Source organism: Battus philenor, unplaced genomic scaffold (genome assembly GCF_028537555.1).
Source record: "Battus philenor isolate CCGP_79_NKW_IND1 unplaced genomic scaffold, ilBatPhil1.0.hap1 SCAF_3, whole genome shotgun sequence".
Classification (NCBI taxonomy): domain Eukaryota; kingdom Metazoa; phylum Arthropoda; class Insecta; order Lepidoptera; family Papilionidae; genus Battus; species Battus philenor.
The window spans coordinates 10632931-10645581 of record NW_027181693.1 but is presented as its reverse complement, the minus strand read 5'-3'; the positions used below and the strand labels follow the sequence as shown (position 1 = coordinate 10645581).

At 31.1% G+C, this 12651-nt stretch overlaps 1 protein-coding gene across 1 annotated transcript in view; it reads left to right on the top strand.

Moving 5' to 3' along the window:
• Positions 1–202: 202 nt before the first annotated feature.
• LOC137926840 (uncharacterized) overlaps positions 203–12651 on the top strand; it is a 39084-nt gene continuing 26635 nt past the window's right edge. Inside the window, exon 1 of the mRNA XM_068770559.1 lies at positions 203–316. Within this exon, the coding sequence (XP_068626660.1) occupies positions 203–316 (114 nt within the window). The remainder of the gene's footprint in view (positions 317–12651) is intronic.

Sequence of the window (12651 nt, the reverse complement as noted above, 5' to 3'; positions counted from 1 at the left end):
ATATACATAACATAAATAAAAGCCGAATTTAACGAGCCGTTCTTGAGTTTAATATATATTTATTATTTATATAGATTAACAAGGTAATGCTTAAAATTTTTTGTTCCAGATAATGCAACGCAAGTGTTATGTTGATATGGACGAATAGTGTAAAAGTGAACTAAGTTTTGGTGATGATAGACTAGCGGTGACAGTTTCCAAGATGCACACAATGGATACCATGGGATACGGCCATAAGAAGTATCGGCCGCCGATATCTCCCACAAACTTCTACCATCATGATTATTATTCACGACATACTACACTTCGCCCTCAAGTAAGTGTTTTAAAATTATTCTTTATTTTTGCTTTTTACGTTATCTGAGTGGAACAGATGTAAAGAAAGCTTTGAGGGTGACTCAAATGCTTTTCTCTTAGGAAATTAGAATACATGAGACTATGTTACGTGTATTCACTTATCATTTAAAAGCTTAAAAATATGTTGACACCACTTTCGATGTGATAGATCTATAAGTAGTATTTGCCTTTTTACAAATTAAATATAAAACTAGATTTTGTACTCTTTAGTACTTAGATTTGGGACAGTAAAGAAATTACATATTTTTGTAACTACTTTTTTGTTTTCTTTTTCTCAATAATGATATATTATTATTAATTAACAATATTTTTTTATAAGAAATTACACAAAATGACTAATGTTGAATGTTGATCTTGTATACACATTGTTTATTTAGACGATTGTATTAAATTGATTATAGGCTGGTAATAATGTTAGATAGCACTGCTACGTTTTATGTTTAAATTATTAGAGGATATGTAATTATATGAACACTATATCTCGTAACAAACTGAAAAATAGGTGACTTAATAAGTCAATTCAGTTATGCACAATTGATTACGTTCAAATTAATTCTTGATTGTCATCCAACTATTTATTTATTTATTTATTTGTAAAATAAACCTTATACATTATACTAGTTATAATACGTTAAATGCGACATTATAATCTGGTTAAGAATGCCAAATCCCTATGTCAAACAAGCAAGCAAAGAATTTGCCTTAATGATAATTTAATATATGCTAACTATTTTTAAACTTAGTACTTGCAGCATTAACATGTTGAAGGAAGTTGTCACTTTATTATAAGTGAATTTAGAAAAACCTCGACGGTCGGTTTGACCGTGTCAGTATATGATGAAGCTCGAATTAACACTTTGTTCATGGTTTTTCAATTTTTTTAATATTACTTTTAGTTTTTTAATCTCAAGATTCTAAAATTCTCTTAAAGATATATGCAATTTTCATATTACAGTTAAATATGGATATAAATTAAGTTTATAATAATGCAACTTTTTTTACTATAATATTTATGATACAAATTGAACTTATAATAAATTTGATTAAGGATGTTGGAAGAATATGTGTATGCATGTTTGTGTTATAAGAAAGAACAATACTAAAATTTCATGTTTCTTAACAACATTAGTTGAAGTACATTATGAACGTTGAATATTTAATGGGTATCTATCAGAAAAACTCCAATTCACAGCACAATAAATACTTTTATTCCACTAGCATAGTTTCCTCTAGACAACTTATCATTTCGATGGTTATCGAACGAGTTACTGAGCTCCCAGTCGGGAGAAATAGCATTTTGATTATTCAGTCGAATAATCAAAATGCTATTTCAATCCCACCACTCTTAATCTTTTTACCGGAAGTTGTCACAAAAGAGTAACGGGGTCGAGTAGTGTTGCCATTTAAGATAAATAAAACTACTTTTTATAACATTATTACAGTGTTTTATTAGGTATTTCTGTGTATACATTGATTTGCCTCAGGAGAACCGACACCTATTTAAAAATACAATATCTTGTGTAAAAAATTGAAATGAACGTTTAACATTCAACGATTTTTCAAATTAATTGCCATAAGTCGGATGAAGAATATAGATCGAGCTTAAGTACAATAGTTAAGTAGTTACGAGTAGGATTCATTCTTGTATCAAGGTTCGCTTTAAAAGAGCCGGTAGTCATGCCAACTCGTGCGATTTTTTATGAAACGCGGTTTATTACGAACAGTATGTATTTAGATGATTTGATCGATGACGTGAAGGACCGATAATTGGTACAATTTAATAATCGAGCTATCGTCGATCTGGCCTCCGGTGTCGTTCACCGCCTTATGGCCGACCGTTAGGCTCTTTTGAGATCGTGGTTCATCGATACTCGTGGCATGTGTTCAGAATTTATTTTAACGTTTTTTAGCATCGAGAAAATATGATTTTTTTGCTATAGAAAGAAATCTGCAGACACGACTTTTTTATTTGTAATAATAAAATAACAAAATCAATGAAAGATTGTAATATTTAGTTCAAATGTCTTCTTTAGTTACGCAAAAATATAAGAACAATGTAGTTAGGCAAAAAAATGAAAATAAAATTTTAAAAAAGTAGAATACATAAAAAGTAATTATTATTACGTACTATTATCAATATTAGGTATTATTATGTACATCAGGCACCAATGATTACTTTTTAAAAAAAGGCAGCTATGGCGTTGTTAAATTAATCCTACGGTAGACAAAATTTTTGAAGAGAATACATATGGTCTGAGTCATATCGACAGTGTATGAACTTATTACCTTTTCGAAAAATTTAGAGAAAATCATTTATTATTATTGCATTCGTCACCTCAAAAATACTAAAATCAGTCAAAGAAACGTTGTACAGCGATGATATTTTATAAAAACTTATTTAACTGATTACTAATGTAATTTTTGGTATTTTAGTAATTACAATTATATTTGACTTATTGTTGTATTTATCTTATTTACACATATTTGTTATTTTGAAAGGAAATATTCAAGTAGATTCTTATAGAAATATTGTCATTTTATGATGTCGCAACAAATAACTTATAACTTTATATATTCATAAAAACGCACGGTTGCCGCGAGCACATAATAATCAATTAATGTATGCGGTTATAATTATTAAGTCGTAGTTAACCTTCAAGACGTCACAACAGATTTTAATTGTTCGCGGTTAGCGTGCCTGGAAAATATTGTTGAAGCTCATTGAAACATATTTTTAAAGGACATTTATTTTACGAGTTACTTTTTTTTTCATTTATTTAACATTGTAATGAATAATCATAATATTTTGATAGTAGATAGTACAAAATATCACTAATGTATATGTTTGTGCCATCAGATTTGACATAAAAACTCAAATTCAAATTAAACTTGGGCAATGTCAATCAATGAATGGGATAAGCCTTTGTTTGAAGTGGCACCAAGTCTTGAACATGTGAATTCGAGTTTTTCGTTTATTATTTAAACAGGACCCAAGACTTAAGTTTTCGTTTAATTCTGTAAGTAGTTTGTTGATCGTTTGCGGTATATAAGAAACATTCGACCGTCAGCCACTTTCAAGCAAGTCTCATCTCCCAGTTTACATATATCCTTACGAAAGCTTTTTTGTTTTCTCTTCTTGGACCTTCTGTAATCATCAGATATTTTTATAACGTTTCGAGTCCTCTTTGTTCTGATTTTCCGAAGACAATCTTTAGCCTATTTTTGCACCCTGTTACATACATTAGTAAGCTAAATTTTGATAAGAATATATCGATAAAGGAATTGTAACTATTCATGTATTAAATGTAATTGTGTACGTTGTGATCTCGACGTAAAAAACTTCGTTATCACGGATTATATATAAGAAAAAAAGTGTTTCACTTCAGTGAATTTCATGACGATACCCCCATTTCGAGGGTCATTAAGCCATGCTCCATTCAACGTGTTTTATAACGGTGTTACAGCTCGCACTGGACTTGGAAGATGAGAATTATGGTAATATAGATATGAAACGCATTTGATGGCGTCGCTTGTCTACGTGCAGGCGGGTATGATTAATGCTACAAATGACTGCTGCGAGAATCCGCTGCAAATATGGAGAAAATGTAGGACATAGGAAACGTGGTTTTGAATGAGATCGTCGAGTTTATTCATATTAAGCGTCTGTCGTGCCGAAATATCATGCCGTACTAAATCAACGTCAAACCGAAATAATATTGGCTTATCGTTTCAACTGACAACTGACACTATCAGTCTTAGAACTGCCTTCGGGTTTGTTCCGGTATTTCTTATAGATAAGCTAGGTCAGTGAAGCTAACTTGTCTATGATGCTTTAATTAATAAAAATTTAAGTTATAATTTGATATATTTGTTCTTACCGGCAGCCAATTAAAAGTAACGGCATCTTCGGATTGGCTTTTAGAGTTTGCTGAGTAGCCAGTAGTCGCACGGAGCCAAATCAGGCGAATACGGTTGCTACGGAATGATATATTTCGAGTTTTTGACTTTTTTTTCACCAATCGAGACTTGACACACTTGACAAAAATGAAACATTTTACAAAAATAAGTATATATTGGAGATAAATTAACCTTTTAACAGACGCTTGGCAAATACACCTACTTTTATAATGGTCGGGACAATTTTACCTTTATTTGATCAAGTATCTATGACATAATGGTTTATAAGTAAGAATAAAATATTTTACATCTCGTACCAATATGAATCTATCACAAACGAAATACCGTTACAATAAATGGAACTCTTGGACCGAATCTAAAGACGTTACCCGTTTGTTTACGACGTAATGATGTAACTGTGTGCGCACGAGCGAAGCCCGGCAGCACGCTAAGTTCACCTGCGATATACAATCGAATAGAGATCCAGGAAGCTCACCTGTGATGCATTTAATGAATAGTAATTAATGATCTTCCGTGGTTTTTTAGTTACCTCGCTTTACGCGTGTGTTAGAGACGGTGGGAGCATTTATGAGGCGGGCACGCGGTTGACCGTATAGGCACGCGCTACTGCAGATCGTCTTCCGCAGTCGTACAGTAATTTCTCCATTATTAAACCATGACCGTACATCGATTATGATCCGATAAAAAACTATTCACATGAAGCGTAACATATTTATACATTAGCAACAATCATACTTTTTTAACTTTTATGATTTGTACTAAGTAATTATTTCATAAGAGACGTGTGCATGGATTTATATTTCTAAGAAGTTTTATAAATATATATTTTTAATATTATTTGGGCTTAAGTGAACATAAGTAAAATAGTTATGACATTTGTTTTTAAAGTAAATCTTATGTTATGAATAAATCTTTATCTGTGATTATGAAATATTAAATTCACATTTAAAATCCATACGTATCTACTCCTAACAATTTGTTAGATTGGCGAATTTTTGTTAACAAGCCAATAGTTCGCTAACGAACTTTTATTTACCTAGAGATCTGTTTGAATTCCAAACATTTATTTCAAATTACTGTCATGACATTACCATTTTAAAGGACACAACATTTTACTGTTACATTTAAAAAGCTATTCTTTAACTGCGACTGCTTGTGATATAAATTCGTGTTGCACTCTAAGACGCAAGTAATTTTTTTGGTAGTTTATTCACCTTTGGGCGCCATGGTCTCAATGTTTTTTAGGTTTCTTTTAGGACCCGACTGTCACTGCTGTTCAAATAGAATTTGGAGATTCCCCGTGTTTGAGTTGGCAGGGCGCAGAGTGCGTCTAACCTAAGACTTCTTTTAAAGTAGCGAAGCACGAAGGAGCTTCGGCTCTGGCCGCTACATACTACTTTGGTGAACTCTCTATTAAGTGAATAGGTTCAAGGGCCCCCATGAAAGGACCTGGGCTTGGCTTCCGACAAAATGATGCTCGAGAGAAACGAACATCGGCTAGGCCGGTAATCTATCATGAGTAATATCTCGCACAAATAACAACTTAAATACAACGAAAAAGAAATAACAAGGATTTTTTTAGAAAATGTGTCAAACCATACGGTTGCCGTGTATGAAATATAAAAACAATGCGACTTTAGTGCTACATACTATTCTGTTCAATGTTAAAATACTTCGAATAACAGTAGCAAGTAATTAATAGACTGAATTTAATAATCGACAAAGTTGATAACATAATACTCTTGAAAATTGTGAAAAGTTTGTACGAATCACTTGACATGCAGATTTTTTACATGTAAAACTATCAATTAGATTTATTAGTATAGCAATCTTCATTAAAACATTACATATTTTAAACTAAAGTTTAAAAGAGAAGTTATTTACATTTATAATAGTTTTATCTTGGAAACGACAAGGTTTTCTCAATTCATCTAATACATCATTGTTGTAATCTGTCTCTAATAATGTCTACTTTTTAACGGCGCGTGTAAAATATTACTCAATTCAGCTTATTGACTTACGTAATATACATAATGAATATAAATATCTTTTGTTGTGGGTGTACTGTTAATGTCTATCTTAGATATTGATTTTTTTTCACCTTTTTATGCTTGTAAGAACTGATAGGTAATAAGCATATGATTAACATCATTTTGTCTATTTCAAGGCATGTATATCTGAGAACATTAATTTAAGTTACGGCAAAAAAAATCCGTATGTTGCTCGCCCGTAAATGTATCAAATTATATGTTTTTTTACATTACTTAGCGACAATTCTACTATGCAAAGTAATACCAATATGAGCACGTAATGGTCATTAAAACTATGGTATGCCATGTTTCGTTCACATATAGGTTTTTTTTACAATAAAAAATAAACATAGTTTTTTTTTCTATGCAAGCCTGTTGGGATTCATATCGCCCACTGATCAGACAGTAAGATTGATGTAATAGTCATTAAGGTATCGCTTTGTAATTTATTCTCACGTCACACGGTTTGGAGTTTTATAAAACTAATTTTAAATAGTTAAGCAGTGGATAGAACTCGCTGGCTAAATAAGAGACATTTAGATAAGAGTTGATCGACGGCGCATGCGTGACTTCCCGACCAGCCATGCAAATTGATCGTTCGTCAAATTGCTGTTTTCGTTTCCACTCTTCTCAACATGTTGTAGCGTTATTTTACCATTCGATTTAACTAAATCCATGCAACCGGGGAACTTCAATTTTATACAGGGTGATTGGTTATAGATATAAAAGCTTTAAATTCGTGAATGTATACGTAATTTGTTAGCAAAAACTTCAGAATTTTTTCCTCTATTTCTAATCACGTTGTATAAAATTATCTCTGTAAAATATGTTACAATTTTTTTATCGAAACGAGACAGGCGAATAACTTCTGGCAGTACAAAATCTGCAATGGCAAATAGTAAACAATGATTAATTTTTATATGTTGTATGTTATATGTTGAAAATGCTTTTTCTTAATATATTATCATCACGTTATTCATTATATATGTATGTGAATTGATAAAGAAAATATTTTTTGGATAGAGTGCGTTATTAATTAACAAAAAACGAGAACTATGTTCACTTATTTAACGCTTTTACATTTATTACCGATCACTCTGTACATTTATAGTTGATTTTTAACTAGTTATAACTGTATAAAATATCTACAGACATTAAAACCAAATCAATAAAGTCAATTGATAACAGTTATTTTGTCTTGAGATGCTAGGAGCCAACTAAACCGGATTAGTTTTTGTTTGAAGCGTATTATTTATTTGTTACTTTTGTGTATCAAAAGTATATTTATGCAAAATGATACAAGAAGTCTAAAGAAGAATAAATTTCACAAGAAAGTTATTTCTGTTTAAGTAAATGCACCTCATGTCGATGATAAATGGCGGGTGTGTTTCATAATAACAGGATTTCGGCCTAACATGTTTCTTTTATTTGTTTTAAATTATTTTATTTATACCTTGACGCCAATAACTTAAACCTCGTGGCTTTTAGTATAATTTGTTAACCAGTTTCAGTTCCAAGGTTTTTGGTTTTAGTTTTATTAAAAATACAACTTGGGCATTCATTTGGCTGCAAATTCCATCTATGTGGGAATTCTGAACCTGTGTATTCTTATTGTATAGGCGGAACTTAATTGTTATGTAAATGACCAGGAATAACTGTTCGGCTAACGACACTGAACGATAAACATGTTTAATATTTTATAAGATCGTCAGATTTTTTATGAAGATAATGAATATAGGCGTTGGGAAAGATTTACTGTTTCGCTTACTAACATTACTTGTAAAAAGAGTTCACAAGTAATGCCAGTAAGCAAATTACACTTCAAAGTGTTCTGTTTAAAAGTCCACAATAGTACAAACATAATCCTTCTCAGTTGAATTTTAATCTTGCATTGAAATTGAATTTTCTTAAAATAAAATAAAAGGAAATATGCAAAACAAGCGTGTTATTAATGACAATTTAAAAATAATATTAGTTTCAGTAAAAAGCAAAATAGAACATAAAAAATTCTTTATTGTCAAAGTATTGAAAGCATTTAGCGCTAGTATTAGTCATTTTATCCTATTCTTGGTGTACGTGTTCAAGCGTGTGTTATGCATTTAATTAAAAATGTGAACAAGCAGAGTTTTGATAGTTGAAACATAAACTGATAAAACACTGAATAACATAATTGAACCTACCTCCCCGAGAATACATCAAATAATTCACTAAGTTTTGACGGCGATTAGATGTATAAGTTGGTGTATTTATGGACTAACTGCGTACAGTAGATGTGCTTTAGCTATAAATATTCAACAATAATACGAATCGTTATCAGCCAAATGCGCGAAGTTAAAATAGTCGTTAATTTTTTTCAAATTTCTGAGTATTTTTGAATAATTAATTTAAGAAGTAATGATTACTTTTGTAACAATCTTTTTCACATTATACGAAACTTAATAAGTTAATGAAATCGAAATAGATTTTTTCTATTATTATTTAATCATTCACAAATGATTCCGTGACCAAAGGTAACAGAGGTTAATGTTATATACATATTTCTTAATACTTTAGTGTTTATATTACAATATATACTAAGACACAAATGACATTGACATGTTTTAAACATTTTTTATATTTTTCGTGTGTACATGAAAAATTAAAGAATAATATAATAGATAACATACGTATAAAAGGTAATGCGGCATAAATTATTTTGTCAATTCCTGAACTGGGTGACTTTTTTACATACATAATAAATATAAAGACGCTTGTGATTGTCAACATGATTGTTATATGTCTTGTCCATTTCAAACTTGATTATTCAACAAAATTGTAAAAAAAATGCAGTTTTCTTGGATAATAAATGAAAAATGTAATGGAATATAATATCTGTCTCTATAGGCATTTATACAATGCTGTTTAATGCTTAAAAAAGAAAATAACAGCTAAATACCAGAGAGAAGTTACAGATAGGTAGATTCGAAGCCAGCAAAATTATCATGAAACTGACCTTGAATTACCAGAGTGTCTTTGCAAACTGTAAGAGAGAAGGACCTATTTATAGATGGCGAAGCAATACGGCTACACTTTATTGTCGTAACGTTGTTGATATTACGTAGAGTGGTTCGCCTTGCACTTGACGCATCGTCTTCAGTGCAACAGCCGGCCGTGAGGCGACCGGCTTCGGTTCGTACGCAATCGGTTCAGCGAATTATCGCGTCGCTCTGTGCAACCCGAGTAACCGGACTACCGGTAACTGACTTGTCTATGGAATGCTACATTATTACTTATTGCTCTTTTACGAACGAAAACGCAATTAACGTAAATAAATTAGTTAAATATTATTTACATAATTAAATCTGTACGATGTAGTTTAAACTTGAATATCTTATAGAAGTGTATTAAAAATTATTTAATTTTTTTTTGTTACTGTATAAAAGGAAGCAAATTAAAGTTCTATAAAAAGAAACATTTAATTAAGAATTTTTTCAAATAATATTTTCATAACAATCACTGGAACAATGCATCGTTCTTAGACATTTTTAGTTTTTTGCAAAAACTTAACGATGTTTTTCCATTTTATTATGTTTTTATGTCCTTATTATTTTTAAATGTTTGAGTCTTTGTTTCACAAATTCCCAATTATGTAAAGGTTTAATATACATCTTTTGATTAACGAGTACATAGTATATAATCTACAATAGATAATGTAATTTCCTTTTTGTGGATTCTCTGTGGCGATTAGGCATTTAAATTTGTCCGTTGGAAGTGTGGATAATAAGTTAACAACAATAGAATGACTCTTTATAAATAACTGCGTACACGTCAGTTGCGCCATATTCAAACACATAAATGCCTGCGTTATACGATGTACGCGGAATCTAAAACCTGTGTAGTAGTGGTAGTATAATGTAGCTAATAGCTAAAAAAGCTTTAAAATTAATGTATGGTACGCCGAATTAAAAAATAAATATAACTAACGAAATTATAACTAACCTAATGATAAAATGTTAAGAAAAAGCGTTATTAAAGGTAGTATATATCAAAATGTTAACTAACTGTCACTGATTTTGTACTGCCAGAAATTATTGAACTATTGCATGCATTTAAATAGAAAAAATTTAATAAATGTAACATTAGTTTGTTGGAAATAGCCGTAAAAGCTTTAAAGTTTTAATGCTGACAAATAAGCTATAAATACCCCCTTTTAGAACTCGGTACATATAACTAGTTGTTATTATTTATTATAGTATTACGACAATTTAATTAGCTTTTAGAAATAAAAATTGAACATTGTTTTTTTTTTATTTACTGTTATGTTGAAGTGCGAATTTTTATCTTCTTTCTTTAATTTAAGTTAAATTCATCGAATTGGTATAAATCAGCTGTTAACATGCATCATTTAACAAACGCTAGCAGGCAACAATGCCGCGAGGAAAGTAATTTGGCCGAGTGGGTCAGTAGGTCCGTGCCGCCTTTCTCCTCGTCGACTTCAAGAAACAAAAATAAAACCAGAATTCACATTGCTTATGCCTATTTCATAAAGTAAACAATATTATCCTATTTCACATATTATTAGTTAAAAAAACCGTGTTATTTTATTATGAATGAAACGAAGCTCAGTCAAAGAATCAGTGAATGCAGGTAAAAACGAAAATATGAATGTACATTACGTTGTTAATGTAACAGAACACTTTCAAACCATGTGTCAATTGTAAGTGTACAAATAAGACTCAAATGGACACCACCTATTAAAATACTAGAACAGTGAAAGTTTTTTTTATATAAAGGTCTCGTAAAAACTTTGATTGTACTGCTTGTGTCTGGATTTGATCCCAAATACAGGAATTAAGGAAAAAAAATTAAAATAATAGGCGGAATTCTTTAATAGAAAGGATAATCATGGTAAAGAGAGGATATACGTAATTTCAGCTACTCAGGAAATATCATGTATTTATTATGACTAATGGTAATAAACCTTTTTTTAGTTCTCGTGTTAGTAAGTTAGTGTATATATATAATAAAATACCACTATAAACTCTTTAGGTTGTGTGGATTATCAAAAGACCCTCTAGAACTTGTTCTCGTGGTGGCGCACTAATTCAGGCCGACTCGAGGTATTGGACTGGCTCGAGACACTGCTATGAGTGGACTCCATGAGCTCACTTCATTAGCGAGCAGATAGAATGTGCAACAGGAGTAAGTGCCTAATCTGTCTGGGTCGCGAAGGAAAAGGAATATCGGTTGCTATGCACTGCGACAATAAGCGGGATCCGTGTGCGACAATTATCTTGTATGGACCTATATTGGTTGGCGACAAAGCTGAAGACCAGTTCCGTCCCAAGGACCTGAGAAAAGACTCTACTTCTTCTCTTTCTCTACGAGTACTCGCTAAAACTTTAAATAAGAAATGTATGTAAGTAAAACATAAGAACAAAACTGTTTTTCCGACATATTTGTAGATAGAGGCAAATTAATTATATTTGTAAATATAAGCAGCCTCATTTTTATCCATAAATATGAATTGAAATTTATGCCTTATTAAAACTTCGATATCGTGGATGCAAATTACATTCGCTACAGAAACAAACAAATAATGGCGATATACGTTGCCCAGCGGTGCTCACGATGCGAGGCTTTTGACCCAAACGGGTTCAACGCTCGGGGTAACTTGCCCGAACCTTGCTAATTAACTGGATAACCAAACCTCCACTAATCTCGGGGGTTACAGATAATTACTTCGAAACAGAAAATTTGTATTTACAATAAATATTACCCTCTCAGTAAATACGTAAACAATGTTGTTATATCGATAAAATAAAGTTATTAAGTATACAGACATTAATTAATAGAAAATAGATTTTTAGGAGCTTTTATTACTAAATAGTAATAGTAGTAGATATTTATGAGAATACAGATTATAAATCGTGTTTGACTTGGTTTCTACTGCGCTTTTGGTAGAAGACTATTATGCGAGCTTTATCGACAATGCGAATGCTTATTAAATACTATAAAAGCGTGATTAAAATTGCCGCAATTGCCCGCAGTGATGCACGTGCAAGCACTAATTGTGCGATCCGCTGTTTACTCTTTTGTTTGATAAATAATATTATCTTTATCATTTACAAAGTAATGTACTATTTAAACGTCGTAGTGAATAATGAATCATTTAATGCTTGAATAGCGTTCTGAAATCTTAGTCATAAAATTTAAAAGTTCGTTATAAATAGCCTCGTTGTAACGCATAAATCTTATACCATCACTGTTAAAATATTTCGAGATTATTTTATTATTTTTAGTAAATCTTAAACCACATTGAGACAAACTTATTGAGACAACACTATTTTTGTTATATTTTGACAAA